Source organism: Dioscorea cayenensis, chromosome 17 (genome assembly GCF_009730915.1).
Source record: "Dioscorea cayenensis subsp. rotundata cultivar TDr96_F1 chromosome 17, TDr96_F1_v2_PseudoChromosome.rev07_lg8_w22 25.fasta, whole genome shotgun sequence".
In the NCBI taxonomy this organism is placed as follows: Eukaryota; Viridiplantae; Streptophyta; class Magnoliopsida; order Dioscoreales; family Dioscoreaceae; genus Dioscorea; species Dioscorea cayenensis.
Window position 1 is genome coordinate 14,271,918 of NC_052487.1, and position 17,759 is coordinate 14,289,676.

At 33.4% G+C, this 17,759-nt stretch overlaps 1 protein-coding gene across 1 annotated transcript; it reads left to right on the top strand.

Moving 5' to 3' along the window:
- The first annotated feature begins 2,079 nt into the window (after positions 1-2,079).
- LOC120280541 (elongation factor G, mitochondrial-like) lies at positions 2,080-17,713 on the top strand. The gene is given in 18 exon segments (XM_039287401.1): positions 2,080-2,505; positions 3,923-4,144; positions 10,289-10,410; positions 10,507-10,657; positions 13,014-13,085; positions 13,881-13,976; positions 14,068-14,156; positions 14,281-14,347; positions 15,307-15,345; positions 15,443-15,503; positions 15,598-15,707; positions 15,797-15,871; positions 15,955-16,023; positions 16,569-16,589; positions 16,591-16,691; positions 17,153-17,278; positions 17,354-17,430; positions 17,590-17,713. Coding segments are annotated over 17 exon segments (1,845 nt in total). The 5' UTR covers positions 2,080-2,118; the 3' UTR covers positions 17,391-17,430; positions 17,590-17,713.
- The last annotated feature ends 46 nt before the right edge of the window (positions 17,714-17,759 follow it).

A 17,759-nucleotide genomic window follows, 5' to 3' on the forward strand; every position in this document is an offset into this window, starting at 1 on the left:
ATAAAAAAAAATCTCTTTTGATCGTGTTCATAGACAAATATGAAAAACAAAACAAAACCCTAGCCGAGAAATCTCCCTACAGACTTCAATATCATCCAGTAAATACAGAACCACAAAACAAAACCGAAAAATCTCTCTTTCTAACAGAATATTTTATAAATAAAACCATAATCACAACTTCTTCAACGACGTCCACCTCGGCTCAATACTTTAGCCTGCAAACTGATGAAATGCCGAATACTTAGGCGGGACTTCTTCTTCGAGACACTGGTGGAAAAGGAAATTCCGGTTCTATAGAGGATGTCTAGGCAGAGATAACTTTGGAAAGAGAAAAGCTGAAGAGGTGAAGAGAGAAAAAAACATAACCGGCGGTAGTAATGGTTGTCTCTTAGGATTACCCAAAAAGAAAAACCCACTTCCTCTCAAACTAGAAAAATGATTGCAGCCAAGGTCATTATGGTCAAACCACGTCGCACTGCCACAACTTCTCATGCAATGGGCAATTTCATCCATAAAATTCAAAACTAACTCTGTTAAGCACTGTTACATGCTTTGGGGTTTTGAAAATAATTGTGTTTAAAAAAAAAATGGTGTTTAGAGATACACAAATTTTGGGTTATGTTTGTGTATATTGCAAATTTAGGGGTGTTTTTGGCAATTTCATTTTTTTAATTGAGGCTTGGTATTTTTTTGTCATTATTATAATGGATTGATTAAACGGCTTTTTGCTAAGATGGGCCTACTTTTTTCTTTAATTGCGTAAATGGCCCTATGACCATCACATCCATGTCCAGTCAGTATGTAGATGCTCAATATTTTTATATGCTAAGAAAGTATTGCATTTTTTCACTTTCATCCTTCTTTTCTTTTATAATAAAAGTGTTTTTTTTACCAACCTTAATTTTTTAAAAGTTATTATTTTTTAAACTTGTTAATTTTTTTTAAAAATATTTATTTTTAAAATATATCATTATTAAAATTGAAAAAACATTTATCGTATTTTTTAAACCTTATTTTTGGTCTAATTTTCATAAAACCAATTTATTTCAATATACTTTTTTTTTTAATTTCACTCCCCATTTATAATAACTAGTTTTAAAAAAAAGAAGGTTGAGTTTGCACAGCTAGATAAAAAATTTGATTGGACGCACTGTTATCAAATAATCTAGTGCCAACGGCACACCCAAGCTCAGAACACCGTGGCCTCACTTGGTATTACATGAAACCCCGTTAAGCAAATTTTATGGACTTTGTATAACCAAATCAAAAGCTTAATTAGAGCTCGTTCGAGTGATCAAGTGATCCATTTTTAATTTTATAGTTGAATGAAATAGTATCATTTAAATAGAAGACCATTTAAATAATCACAATTAACTAATCCATTTACAATGTATAAAATAATTAATAATAATATTTAATTGGTATAATACCCTAGTTGGTCCATGTACTTTTCTCTCTTCCTTTTGTCCTCTCTCAGAAATGCTCCCGATTAGTCCTCTACTTTTGACAAATGTCACTTGGTTAAAAATGCTCACTGGGTCCCTCTAATTTTATAAATGTGCCCACTTAGAGGGACTAAGTGGGCACATTTTTAAAAGTAGAGGGACTGGTTGGGAGCATTTTTAACTAAGTGGGCACATTTTCAAAAGTAGAGGGACTAGTCGGGAGCATTTCTGAGTAGAGGGACTAAAAGAGAAGAGAGAGAAAAGTACAGGGACTATTTTGGTGATTATACCTATTTAATTTAATTTAAAAATATTTATGTGTGTTCACAATGTGTAAAATGAATACTATTCAATAAAAATAATAATAACGGGTTATAAAATCAATAAATTAATAATATATTACTATTTTAAAATAAACGGGTTTGACATTAAGAAATTTTGAAAAACAATAATAATCTTTTAAAAAAATTTGGAAGTCATTTAAATAAATTTTTAAAAAAAGGGTTACAATGAAAAAAACCACTGTTTTTTAAGTAGGATGCTGACTAGGCAATAATGAGATGGCCGGACCATTTGGACAATTAAAATAAATATAAGGGCATCACAGCAAATAGCCCTTGATTAGGGTTTTGACGAGCAGGAACCCCGAAACCCACGCCCCGTCACGCTTCCGATGGCGAGGTCCTCCGCCACCCGCCTGCTCTCCTCCATCCGCTCCAAAACAAACACCATCGTGCTGCTTATCGATGGAGGAGCTATTCCTCCCTGTGCTGGGGGACGTAGGGGGATGTCTACTGCTGCGAGAGCCAAGGAGGACAAGGAGGCTTGGTGGAAGGAGTCGCTGGAGAGGATGCGGAACATCGGGATCTCGGCTCACATCGACTCTGGGAAGACCACCCTCACCGAGCGCGTCCTCTTCTACACCGGCCGGATCCACGAGATCCATGAGGTCCGGGGGAGGGATGGTGTTGGAGCTAAGATGGATTCCATGGACCTTGAGCGGGAGAAGGGCATTACTATTCAGTCCGCCGCCACGTATTGTACCTGGAATGGATACCAGGTGATCCCTTTTCTTTTCATCAAGTTTGGATCTTTTCATGATTTATTTATTTATTTATTTATTTATTTGGATCCTTGTCTGAAGTTGTGTGGCCTTGAATTTAGTTGTCAATTCTCTACACTTAATGCTAAATTGGTCGTTTGGTTCTGGGTGATTCTTGTGGATTAGACATCATACTTTAAGTTTTATTTTGTGAGGAACTTGCAAGTTGTTTGGACATTTATCTTGAGGATTTTTTTTTTTTTTAAAGATTAATTTTATATATCTTTATGTTCTTGTTTGCTTCTCTATTTTATGGTTTTGTACTTGTTTGTTTCCTGAGTAGGTAAGCTTGTTCATTTGTAGAAGATGTAATGAATTTAAGAATTAATATTTTACTTGAAATTTGAAACTTCTCCTGAAAAGAATGGCGTTGTGGGAGATGGCAATCTCGAAGAATGCAGTGGAATTCCTAGGAAGGTTGTAGTTTCACAGATATATTTTTAGGGTTACTTGCTCGTAAGTTGCGTAAAGTCTATCATTTATTATACCAGTATGAAGCTATTATTAACTATTTCTAGCATCAGCGCCATCCCCATGATAATCAAGGACTGTAACAACTGCATGAAAAGTACAGAGTCTTTTGCTTCTTGATGTATTATTATCGTGATCATAAAGAATTTTGAGTATGGCTGTTTATGGTTTTTAATGTTTAATCCTTTTACTTTTTCCTCATTTAGGGCATGTGAGATTTGAAATGCTTATTATTCTTTTGTATGGTATACATAATCTGTAGTTCCTAATGTATCATGATTTCTATTTCATTAAAAAAAATAAGACAAATATTCTTATTGCTGGTGGATTGCATTAATGGAGGTTGCGCATGAGAAACTTGATAACCTTTTAGCAAATTGTGTTTGGAGATCATGGCTTAAATTTCTGTTGAAGCCTCACTGGGTTGATTGAAATTTTGGATTCAACACTTAATTAAGTCAAATTTTGACCCATGGTAGCCATACTTAGCCTAAGTTTCTAGACTTATTTAAGATAATTGAAGCAAAGTAACATGAACTCGCAAGGCTTAGATATGGCAAAGATCCTAACCTTCCTGTTGTCCTCCCTTGGAGCGATATGTAAGATTGTCTTTTTCTCCCGATGACTTGGGGCTATTTTGTTAAAGATTTATAGCCTAGATTCTATCTTTGATGGGATAATTAATTCAATTAAGGCTAACTTTAGGTCAATCAAGCTAAATCAATAATAGGTAGTTGTGAAGGTGGTAAATTGCAAAGAGATTCTAGAGGTGGAAACAATGGAGCAAAGGGGCAGCAGGTCGTGGGAGGTGAACAGTATATTGTTGATAAAAATAAGTTAGGACTAGTTTAACAAAATTATCTTGCATGTGACTTTGGCTAAGCATTTTATACATCCCCTGCAGATTAATATAATCGATACTCCAGGCCACGTGGATTTCACTATTGAAGTAGAAAGAGCTCTCCGTGTTCTTGATGGCGCCATTCTTGTTCTTTGTAGTGTTGGAGGTGTACAAAGTCAATCAATTACTGTTGATCGCCAAATGAGAAGATATGAAGTACCAAGGCTGGCATTTATAAATAAGTTAGATCGAATGGGAGCTGATCCATGGAAGGTTCTAAATCAGGTTATATTTTTATGTTATGTCTATTGACAATTAAAGATGCAGTGCTGCTTATATTCCAACATGAAAATACATGACTATTAAGGCTATTTCATGGCTTTGCTCATGGTTAACTAACAATATATGTAGGTAGCATGATGTTTTATGTTTATCTTGTAAGTTATATGTAATGTGGAAAGCTTCTTTTTTTGTAAACTCAAATCTTTTATTAAAACTCAATAACGAGCTAAATAACAAATGATTATGTTCTAGTGAAGTGATTAGTGTTAAAACCAGTGTAGTTAGAATCATACGGTTCTCGATACGAATCTTACGATTCATATCGTTTTTCATCCGTAACGGTTCAAATCTTATAAAAGAATCGAAATTGATCTAGAATCGTGAATGAATCGTTTGAATCTGTCTCGAATTGGTATGAATCGAGAAGATCAACGATTCCTAGTTAATACAAGTTTTGAATTAAAAAAAAAAGGGAAAATCAAAGGAAAAGGAAGAATAAAAAGAGTAAGAAACATAGGAGGAAGGAGAAATTTTGTTGTTTTATTCCAACATCCTCAACAAAGGCATTTTATACCATCTCTTCATCTTTCTTGACATTCTTCTCTTTTTCTTTTAAATTCTTTATTATAATGTATGCGATCAACTATTTTAATTATTATAAAAGTTTTTTAAATTAGTGATTATTTAATTAATCTTTAAATTTGTTATCCAAAAACAAATTCAAAGATTAATTAAAAGATAATGCTTTTTTTTTACATTTTAATATCAAATTAATTTGTTATCTTAAAACTCTTGTTATGGAAAGAAATCTTTTTAATTTAAAAACTAATCTTTAACATAATTTAATCTTTTTGTGATTATTCTATTAATTTTTAAATGTGAACTATTTTTGAAATAACTAATGTTTTTTTTAAATATATATAGGTTTGCTTAATACTTGAAAATGTTTTCTAAGCTCAAAACAGGATCTCAAACTAAGAAAATGTCTTCCAAACTAGTTTATATTTAATTCATGACTTAGAATTTTTATTTTTTTATTTTTTTATTTTTTATATAATCATGTTATATATATATGACTTTGAAATGTTGAACCGAATCTTACGATTCGATTCGATTCACGATACTCGATTCACAAATTTAGAATTTCGATTCACGATTCGAATCTCGATTTGACTACCTTGGTTAAAACATCAAAATTAACTTGGTAGGCTGTTGAGAACCAGAGATCAAAAGAGTCCATGAGGACTTTAAAAACAACCAACTTTGTGTGATGAGTAATGTTGCAACCAAAAGTAGCGGAAGAGAATTACCAAAATAAATCTCTAACACCATGTAGTAAAAAAATTAATTCTTATTCAACTCCCAACACTGGAGACCTACAAATTATGTTTAGGCATAAAAGTTAGATATGGTAAACAATAAAAAAAAAAATTCAAACTAAGGATATCGATCAAACAATAATCAGAGTAAGGCCACATAAACTAATATATGCACATACTAAAGTATCCTGTGTGTATCGATAGTTTTGATGAGAGTGACATCCATGTGCCTTTTGAATAATGCATTTTTGTTAGTCCCTCCTTAAATTTGTCTTGCTAATTTGATTAATATGCGAAGAACCCTTCAAACCATGTTAGATTCTCTAGTTTTATATATTTGGTCCCAAGCTTGTTTGACTACCAATGGTACCGTTGATCCCCTCTTATGTGTGTTTCCTTATGATATCAAACATAAAACAATGTCAAAATATTTATGATAATTTATACTTTTTCATTACCAAATATTAGCAAAATTAACCACTCGGTTTTTCATCCAAATTCTCTTTCGGATAGGGCCTGAAAGGAGAAGGGGGCTAGAACAAACGAACAATTTCAACGAAATCTTTCAATTTCTTATTTTACTATGTTCAATTCTATGTATTCCTCTCAGTAGAGTGCATTGAATGTACAGAAATGGCTATAACAGAGTTTCTGTTATCTATATATGGAAAGTTAAGAAATCATCATATAATAAGCGAGAAATTGCAATAGAAAAGAAAAATATAGAAAGAAGAAATATAGAATTGAGATGATTTCTATATCTACCGAGAACGCCAATTTTACTATCCCTGTTTGTTGGATCAGGTTAGTTAGAGTCGTGAACTGACATCAATATCGTCACTCTCATCAATATCGATATCATCAATAAGATATACAAACAGGTGATATTTTAGTAAGTAAATTAACGCCTTAGATAGCGACTGAATCGTCGTATGCTCCGGAAGATAGATTATTATGAGCCATACTCGGCATTCAGGTATCCACTGCAAAAGAAACTGGTAGAGACAAAAATTACTAGCATAATAAGTTATTATTTTTCCCTTTTTTTTTGGCGGCTTGGCTTACTTGAAATAATGATAGTTGATTCATGTTGAATCGTCGAGATTCGGAAATTTCGTTTACGTATCTCTTTAAGTTTAAGAAACACAATTTAGAATATTTTCTCTTATGATAGGAGTGCTAGATCCCGTCTTGAATGACTACAAACTTTGATGTATTCATTTTATAACTCAATGTGTCAATATATAGTCCCCAAGCATCACCAGTTGACAACATTAAAGTAATATAATTCATACATAAATTTCCTCAAATAATAAGGATTTTCAGCATACAAAATAACTTTTTCTCTTTGCTGGTCTAGTTCAATTCTTGTTAACTACAAACACCCACAATTTTAGTAAGACTCTACTGTGGACCTGTGGTGATTGAGATATAACACTCTATGACATATGCTAGCACCACTAATAATAATTACAAAATTATATTTTTATCTTATAGGTTGTGAACAATTTTAAAGTTATTAGAAACATAGGAAATCATGTCTCAATTCAATAATCTCTTTCATTAATTTGATTTCTATACAATGCAACCAAAAATTAAATATGTCATCAAGAATGAATAATATTAACCCAAAATTATGCATGCAACTAAAAGACTACTTTATTTTTAAATAATAACTGAAACTGATTTCGTAAGGCATACTAGTTTTTCCAATCATGGCCTTTGATAGTGTAGGAAGTCCGAAGAACAGGTGTCTCCCTTCTGTCATGGACAAATCTAAGGAAACATGGCTATTTTAGGGGTGTGCAACCGAAAACTGAGTTTGCTAATTATTGTTATTATTATTTGAAAAGTTGAACCAAATAACCAAATATATTTTTACTTAAAAAAATTTTATGATTTTTTTTACGATAATTTTGTTAAGAAAAAGCCCAATTTGAGATATGGATGTTTCTTAACTAAATGGATATTTCTTAGTACCTCATTATCATTGCCAATATGTCAAAGAAGAAACTTGATTATGCCACCACCACCTGCGATTGTTTATGATGAGGTTTTGGATGGAGCCTTAGGGATTAGGTGCCGATGAGAGAATTCTGATGGAGTGTGTTGGTGAATTGTGAGGTATTAAGGTTTAGATGAAGTAAGGATTAAGGGGAGATAAGGGAATTAGGAATTAAAGTTTAGATGAAGTGCTGAGAAAGACATTACGTGGTTTTGTTGCCACCAGGGTCACCACCATCAACCCCCAATGTTGGTTCTGGTGGTTATGAGGTTTACTATTAATGGTTCAAGTGGTTAAGTTTAGAACTTTAGATGGAGTGAATAACTTAGGAATTTAGGTTTAGAATTTGAAATAAAAATATGATATATATTGAATTAATATTATAATAATATTTTCTAAAGTTTGGTTTCGGTTTATTGGATTTTTAAATTAGGCAACTGAAACAGCAAATCCTAAAAACCAAATCTAAAAATTAAAAAAGCTGAACCACAATTTAAAAGGAATTTGATTTTAGTTCGATTAACTTAATAAGTTAACTAAATGCACAAGCCACTTAATTCTAACATATTGTTGTTTCAAAAAGACTACTTCACTTGGTTTAATTCTGGTCTAGCCTGCTATGAAGATCCTGCATGTTAAATCATGGCACCATATTTGCAATGGAATAATTGGCCATGCCTTAATACTGTTTCAAATTTAAATAAATCAAAATTTTTTTATGCTAATAGTTTCCATGCTAAATTGCTAATCTAACTCATAAGTTATTTCTAATAAAAAAAAATCAGGATTGGAGTAATGAGGTTACCTTGTCTCCCTTCATACTCCAGTCTTGTATCCTGGTATCCTATTTTGATCTTCTGGGTGTAGTAGTTCACTGATGATTGTTTTGAAATTTGGTGTCAATTTTGGTTTTTGTATGTTGAAAAACAGCCTTGGTCATTTTACCTTATTTTGCTTTTTCTACCAGGGGTTTTGGTTTCTTTTAATTAAATTGTTTATAATATTTGAAATAAAATACTAAAATACAAAAGTCATAATAAAATATACAAATATGAGGATGAAAAAATATGTCATGATGTAGGCAAGATCGAACTCTGGTAGTCTCTAAGTTCATTCAATTGTGTGATTGGAAAATTTAATGATTGATAGGTTTAATCTTGATTCTTCAATAATTGATGGCAAACCTTAGAAACTTCTCAGGTATGCCTTTTCGTTTCATAACTTGGTTAACTTGTACTCTTTTAGGCGTTTTCTCTATGAATGTTATCATAATAACTAGTGATCTTGATGATTAGCTTCGGTTGTTTTTATTTAATTGTTATCAGACATATGGAATTTGGCATTCTGTTACTTTGGATATGAACATACACATACATATCTTTTTTGGAGTTGTAATATCTTTAGATAGCTTTTAAGTCTATTGTGTTAATTTGCTGATTTCCTTCAAGAGCTTGATTGTTTGTGAAGTGAAATTAGTTTCCTATGTTTGTGATTTGGTAGTCCAAGCAATTCTTTCCTTGTGTGAGGATTACCTTGTTTTTCTGACATTCTACCAGTCTTATATTATGTTGTTACGGTGTTAAGAGTAACACAATTGAGCACTCCCTAAAAATGGAAACCATTCAGATTCAATCCATTATTATTTAGGTTTTGGCCCTTTCCGATTGAGGCTTGTCATTTGACAGGCTTTGGGAGATTGAAGTGGTGATCTTGCTTACATGCTATCCTGCATTTCACCATTGATGCAATTTTCAAAGATAAGACTAAATGCTTTGTGACTATATAGCTATAAAAAATTGTCTGCCATTTTGGGTGTTAACCTTCTTTTATGATTAATGAGGCTGGTACTTGATGTTGATGAAAGAAAGATTTCAAGGGAATTTTGTATATGGTAGGGAATTTGGGGTAAATTTTTTAGTAGGTCACTAAAGTTTGGCTCACTTTCACTTTGATCACCGAACTTCAATTTGTATCAATTTGGTCACTCAACTTTAATTTGATTTCAACCGGTAATAAGTCAAGGATTTCAACCCCCAATTGATTATATGACTATCTAAAAATCTAAGTCAGTTCTCCCATTGACACACATTATTAAGTCTATTAGAGGTGTCCATGTCATCGAAAAGAGCCACATCATTCATTTGGAGGGTGAAATCTCTTGATTTACTACCAAATGAAATGAAATTAAAATTGAGTGACCAAATTGATACAAATTGAAGTTCAGTGATCAAAGTGAAAATGAGCCAAAGTTTAGTGACTTACTAAAAAATTTACCCAGGGAATTTGCTTCTTGAAGCCAAAATTTTACTCTGTTTTTGATCTAACGATATCTTTTTTGGCTCCCTTCAGTGAAGCATTCCACAAGTGTAAGGCGTCATATTGATGAACATTGTGAAGTCAGGCAGGAAATATAAAAGGCTGGCTGACTATTGTTATTAGATGAAGATATCAAGGAGAGTTACATGATATTTGCATGCCATATTGCAGCATGGTTCTGAAAATTAGTTTCTAGTTGATTGTCATCTGTGCTTAATTCCTTCCTAATTTTAACAAACAAACATTGAGGCCAATGAATCTCTAGGACAACAATGATAACATGAAAACAATCTGATGCCTGTCTGGTGGCATGTATAAATGGCCAAAAGGCATTGGATATGGTAAGCACATAGGTACGCGCGTTAAAGAAGAGATATTTAAGAACCATTTTAATTATTTTAAGAGTTTAGCATGAATTTGTATATATTCTATTCTATTCTATTATTTTAATTTGTTCAGGAATTTTGCAGTGCATTGTGAATCTCTGATGCATCCCTTTTTTTCCAGGCAAGATCCAAGCTTCGGCATCATAGTGCAGCAGTTCAAATTCCAATTGGTTTGGAAGAGGATTTTCAAGGCCTTGTAGATCTTGTACAGTTGAAAGCTTATTATTTCCATGGTGCAAATGGGTGCGTCTCAGTACAATTATTTGTTTTTTTTACTAGAACAATATGTCTTCCTGCAAATCTGATAGATGGGATTGTATTTATTATCAATTCTTCCAGGGAGAATGTAGTTGCATTTGATATTCCCTCAAATTTAGAGGCATCAGCTGTGGAAAAAAGACGTGAATTGATTGAAGTTGTCTCTGAAGTGGATGATCAACTGGCTGAAATTTTTTTGAATGATGAACCTATATCACCCAGAGACCTTAAGGTGATTTTAGAATCATTTACCATTTTTCCTGTTGATCTGATACTTTTCTTTTATGATATATTAAACCAAGTTTCTGTGAATAAAGAAGTTGATATTTATAAAAAGAGTTCAAAAGTCTGAAGTTTTGACTGAATCTGGATCGTTTAATGTGAGCAAGTTCAGGCTTGATGAGAGGGGAACCAAAATTGGTCATCGCTCCGGATTTCACTGAAAGCAGGTTTTGTTGATTGAGAGTGATGACCTACTGGTCGATAAAGCTCTAGAACGAACACAATTATGTGTAAATGGGTTCAAAATAGATTTTACTAGATTGAATTCTTATTAGATATGGTGAGTCAATTGATTGTACCTTACCTGACATGCAAAAACTAGTTATGGCTACTAGAGATTTTTGTTTGTTGTTGTTTGTTAATTAGGTTCACTAGTTTTGCATCTTAACCAATTGGATGACAACTGTGACCTAGTATGTAATAATAGATGAGGTGAATAATAATTTGCACCTCCAAAGGGTTAATGGCCTAGTGGCATTGGCCAAATTGCGAAAGGTGTTAGTGCGGGACATTCAAAAGGTCCTGAGTTCAAGTCAATGGTGGAAACGGGTCCTCTGTGGGATTGGGTTTGCAACCTGAACCCTTGTCACTGGGTGATGACGCACGCGCTGGACATTCAGTTCCTGGTATGTGCGCATGCCCTTGACAGCGCTCGTCTCATTTGTCAAAAAAAAAAAAGTTTGCACCATATTTGGGCATTTAGTTATCTAGGCTGGCCTAATTAGGCTTAAAAGGGTGTTTAGTTAGGGTATAAATTGGTGTGGTGGAAACGGGTCCTCTGAGGAATTTTTAATTGTGTTGGAGGCAGTGTTATTGGGATAGTTTATCTTTAAGAAAAATATACATCCGTACAGGGATATGTATTTTTTTTTCTTTAGATATAATATGATATGTTGAAGACATGCTTGAATCACATGTTTCCCACGTGATCCAATTTAGGGATTTTACATTGATTTCACTTTCTTTTCTATTTCAATTTCCATTGTGATTTTATTTAATTTTCAGTCTCAATCTTTTATTATTTCTGAATTGCCTTATGTGTCTTCCAAATCTTTTGAATTGTGATTTTCATGATTTTAAAAACTCTATTCTATTTTGATTTAAACTTTATAAGTTGTATTTCTCTAGAAACAGGTTATAGTGTCTCTATGTCTATTTAAACACTTAAAAACTTGTTTTGCTAAAATATTCTCGTGCCTTTCTAAAAATGATGAGATTCCCATGTTCGTATACACAGACACACACACCTCTTCACACACACACACACACACACACACACACACACACACACACAACACAGTCATACATATTTAATGTTGTTTTACACTGGTTGGAGGGAAAACTTCATGTGCATGGACCAAATTTTGGCTTAATTATACTAATCAAAATTAAATATTTTCAATTAAAATTTTATTTTTTGATTGATGGTAACTTAACTATTTCTTAATCAGGAAAACAAACTTGCACGCCCCTCAACTTTCTCCATTCTTATTTGATCCTTTTTTTTTTTTCCAAAAAGTTACTTGCTAGGGACATAAAAATTCCTAGTTACCCACCTTTTTTTTCTTTCTTTCCTTCTATCCATCTCCAAATCTCAAGAGCTTTCTAGTGCTCCTGCTGGATGTGCGTGTCTGTGCGCTGGTGAACTCTTCCAGATGTGAACTTGCTAGTGTGCTCACCGTGTGCATGGGCTTGCTGGAGAAGTTGTTTGCTGGGACATGAAAACTGAAAAGGAAAGGGAAGATGAAGAGAGTAGTTTAGTTATCATAGAAAAAGTTTATTTATATAATAACTATTATGGTTTTTAAATTTTTTTTTTTTTGAATTCTAGGACTTTTTTTGGGTGATTTTCAAAATTGTAAGGACCTTTGGGTGGCCATTGAGGTGAATACAAAACTGCAGCTAAGGATACAAGGGATTTTCCAAATTAATTGTCAAATATAATTAATTAAATAATGACCTCCAGTAATGAGTTGGGAAGTGGACTTATCCTTTAACCAAACACTCCCTTAAGGTCCTAAAAATGGGCCAAACTTGGTCTATTATGCTATGCATTGCTAATAATGAGTTTCCTGAGTTAATTTTATTTCTTTTCTACTTATCATTTTTTAAACTTATGTTCAATACATATGTCCCTATATAATAACTGATATTTTGCATATTTTGGGACAAAAATTTAGGTACAATTACTCAATTTAGAACACACACCTTTGTCTGTTTGCCTACATGCCTAGTGAGTTGTCAAAAGCAAAATGCTAATTACCATTTTTATTTTTTTTAATCTTTTTGTAATTTTCATTTAACAGATGGCAATCCGTAGGACAACAATAGCACGTAAATTTGTTCCAGTTTATATGGGAAGTGCATTCAAAAACAAGGTGCTTGCAATGCTTAATTATTTTCTTAGAATTATTTACATTGTTTATTGACTTTTGAACCATATCCGTCATTATTGCTTATTTTACTTTTGAACTATGGTCTGATCATATTATGTTTGTGAACTCAATTTCCTAACTTCCTGAAGCTGTTGATGATTTAACGATAGCCTTCTCCAACTTACACTATTTTCTTCGTTGTGAATTTAACATTTTTCAAGGAACATGAGATCGCCATTCTGTTGCAATGCACTGTATATCATTCCTTGTGTGCTGTTTGACTGGACTGAGTAAATGTAGTGTTAACATTGCATCATATTCATTTAAGGCTCCTTGGTAGGATTGACTGATAATTCTCTGTTCTGATTTCTGGTAAATGGGCAACAAATTTTCTGTAATTAGCATGACAAGTTCTGTAAGTGCTGAAGAGCTTTGTGTTTTCTTAAAATTGAAGCTCTGTGGTGATAGTAGGTGGATGATTTTGTTAATTTTGTCCCTTGAAGCTTATTTGAATCTCAGAGCAGTTATTTGATATTTCACTAGAATAACCGAATTTGGGGCTAGATATCTGGAGATTCCTTTTGTATGTATAATGAGTGATTGCTTGTTTTTATACTTTTATTTTTTATCATGTCCGAGGCAAGTAGTCTTCATGCTCCTAATGTTGGATGTTTTTCCTTTGGAATTTGTCTTCGTACTTGCCATAGTCTGGGAAGCTGTAGGCTGTGGTATTTATGTTTTACCTTTTCTTTAGCAGATGTCCTTTACATGCTCACTGCTTACAATTTGAGTCTTCAGGGTGTACAACCACTCCTTGATGGAGTTCTAGACTATCTACCCTGCCCTACTGAAGTTGAAAACCATGCCCTTGATCAAAACAACTCTGAAGAGAGGGTATGATTTATTATGTGTGGCTTTTAGTTTTCATAAATTTCTTATCTTGGAATTGTTTTAGTAGCTTTGTTCCTTGAATTCACTATTTTAGGTTTTGTTATCCGGAACACCAGCTGGACCACTTGTTGCTTTAGCTTTCAAATTGGAAGAAGGCCGCTTTGGTCAATTGACCTATCTTAGGTACTGCTAATCAGGTTGCAAACTTTGCATATAATTCATCAGCTTTTTAAAGAGGTTAATTTGTTCTGTCTTTCTTTATGTTGCTTTTTTTTAAAATAAAAAAGAAATCATTTTCGTCTTGCAGGATCTATGAAGGTGTCATTAAGAAGGGTGAATACATTGTTAACATAAATACAGGGAAGAAAATTAAGGTAAATATTCACTTGTTCATTTTTATAAATTTTTCTATTAGTTCTTTATCTAGAGAACATTTTCCTGGCCATTGTAAGCTAATTTTGTACTTTGCCTATCTAGATATTTGTGGGGGAGTGCTGAAGATAAGCAATTTCCTGTGATAGAAGTAGTGGAATGTGGTTTTGATGGGTCATCTCTTCCTTTTTTCTATTCATGTTGATCATTCATAACTTTGATAGACTGCATGACAGCCCTTGTTAGTTTAAAGGGAAAAAAATTGAGTTGATTGCCCATGTATGTCATGCTGACATTATCCCCCAATTTTTCTAGTGCAGTTAGATATTCAGTGATTTATTTCTTTAATGAAGTCATACTGTTTCACTCTTTTTGTTTAGGGGCTTCATTGACTGTTTTTGTTTGTCTTGGGATGATAATGATTGTTTTGTCAGATTACTTATGACACCACCCAAATTTTGTACTCCAACCTAACTGGATAATTCTTGGTCTGTTATCTTTTCTTCTTTCTATTTCCTGTGTAATTTAAGTTTGGTGTGAATAATGCAACTCTTTGAATCCCTAATAGAAACTTGGCCTGTTCATTTTCCTCTTTTGTGCTTCCTGTGTAATTTAACTTTGGTGGAATAATGCAACTCTTTGAATGCCTATTAGGAACTCCGGCTGTTACATTCTCTTCTTTTGTGTTACCTGTGTAATTGCCTTCACCATACAATGGAATCAATAGATAGCCCAGGGTGTTTCATAGAAGCTCAATCAAGTCATTGAATCTATTCTGTCTGATCTGAAAATCAGAATATGTATGTTGGCTAAGTTAAATGGTCCGGTTTTTTTTGTACAAGGGTTATATTTATCCGTTCTATTTGCTAGCATTCTGGCACACACCATATACAGTTCTCTTTTATGTTCTTTTTCTGTGATCCATCTCTAGTCTTTAATTTGTGTATGCTCTTTTGTTCAGGTCCCTCGTCTAGTTCGGATGCATTCCAATGAGATGGAGGTAATATGATGTTACATCCCCTTAAAATAAATCTGCGGTATCATTTCAATTCATTCTATGCGTGATGGATGGTATGTGTTTGTACCTTATTTGGCAGGACATTCAAGAAGCTCATGCTGGGCAGATTGTTGCGGTTTTTGGTGTAGACTGTGCATCCGGTAAAGTACCTATTATGTACTTAACCTGGTTTTTAGTTTACTTTTATGCTTTCTTTTAATTAACTGGGAAAACTGTGTGTTTATATTTTACCAGGTGATACTTTCACTGATGGCTCAGTTAGATACACCATGACATCCATGAATGTTCCAGAACCAGTAATGTCACTGGCTGTTTCACCTGTATCTAAAGATTCTGGGGGACAAGTAAATTTATCCTGATGAAGTATTCCTCTTGTTTGACTTGTTTACAGTTACTTTTGTGTTAACATGCCTGTTTTCTTTACTTATGTCAGTTTTCAAAGGCTTTGAATCGGTTCACCAAGGAGGATCCTACTTTCCGTGTTGGTTTGGATGCTGAAAGTGGGCAGGTTTGCTATGTTTGATTTTTCTATGGAGCATTATTATTCTCTTTTATCTTTTTTCAGTGCATGTTAAGCACTGTGTTATGCAGACAATTATTTCTGGGATGGGAGAATTGCATTTGGATATATATGTTGAGCGCATCAGGAGGGAGTATAAGGTGTGTGTGTTGGTGTTTTTTTTTTTCTAATGTTTTTATTTTAAATTCTCTATAACAATGAATGAGAAAGGGGAAAAACACTGTGCTAGTTGCACTAGCAAGTATTTGAAAATTCCCTAATTTTGTCTCCCTTGCATGAAATTAGCCTACACGTAGTAAGCAGATCTAAGCATGTAGTCAGTATTGGCTTCTACTTGAGCATTGTTATCTACCATTTACTGGTTTGTTGTATATATTAAAAATAAATAATAGTTTGTTTTGATGCATCTGTAGGATAAGTAGATGATATAAGAAGAGTACACATTTTCTGTTGCAAGTTAGATCAATAAAACATCTTACTCTTTGCTTTGTGTGAACATCACTAATTGTCTTTTATCTCCTTGTTTATCACACAAAATGAGAAATACACTTTTGATTAGTGTATCCACTAGATTTATATTTGTATCTTCTTACCTGTGTACATTTTTTTAAAATTGATTCTGGGAATATTGTCTGGTCACTGTCAGTAATCAGTTTTCACCTTTTTCTTGTCTCTGAGTGCATAGGTTGATGCAAAAGTTGGAAAGACCCCGTGTTAACTTTAGGGAGACTGTCACCCAGCGTGCTGAATTTGATTATTTGCATAAGAAACAATCAGGAGGTCAAGGTCAATATGGACGGGTTTGCGGGTAAGCTTGAACTAAGATTTATTTATTTATTTTGAGTCATAAATTTTGAATCAGAATCAGTCACCTGATTATCTTTGAGTTGACGTCGTTATTTATTGCCTTTGGCTTTGATTGGCCCATTTTTTTTTTTTCATACTGGATAATTTATGTGGTAATGTTGTAGCAAAGCTTGTCCGGTGAACTTTAAAATTACTTATTTGTTTTTGCATGTCAAATTTTGTTAAAAACTTACTTTGTATATTGTTTGTGCAAGATTGGAACTAGGTTAGAATAATATACTGAGCTATTGGTTCTACTAATTATGCTAGTGTGCTCTGCCTTTTTGTGATGATTTTAAATGTTTGTAATATCTTTCTCACCTAAGCTTGCTGTCATGATGAGATGAACATGTGATATTGATTTGCGTGATAAGATCTTGTTATGTCCATAAGAATTTGTCCTTTTTTCCTCATAATGGGCAGGTATGTTGAACCTCTTCCAATTGGTTCAGCGACTAAGTTTGAGTTTGAGAATATGATCATAGGGCAAGCAATCCCTTCCAACTTTATCCCTGCAATTGAGAAGGGTTTCAAAGAAGCCAGCAACTCGTAAGTGACTAGGTGTTTCTTTCGTTTGCAACCATTAATAAATAGCTTATTTTATGATGTATCATGTACCTGCAGGGGATCATTGTGCTTCACATGCTGTAGATTCCAGTGAGCTTGCTTTTAAGTTGGCGGCCATTTATGCATTTAGACAGGTAGCTACTCTTGCTTCATTGGGCTTATTAAGTTTTCTAAATGAACTTAATCCACATCATTGGAAATTTGTGAGCTTGATGGACTATTTAGTCATTAGGTCATCTGCATATTTACCTTTTATGTTAACCATACAGTGGGAAACATGGGTTAATTGACAGTGTTATGCTGCGGCCAAGCCTGTCATACTGGAACCTATAATGTTAGTTGAGTTGAAAGTGCCAACAGAGTTTCAGGGTACTGTTACGGGGGACATTAACAAGTGAGTTTATTTCTTTTTTCTGGTGAAAACTTTGATCGTCTCTAGGTTTTTGCTGTAGTTCTTTGGTTG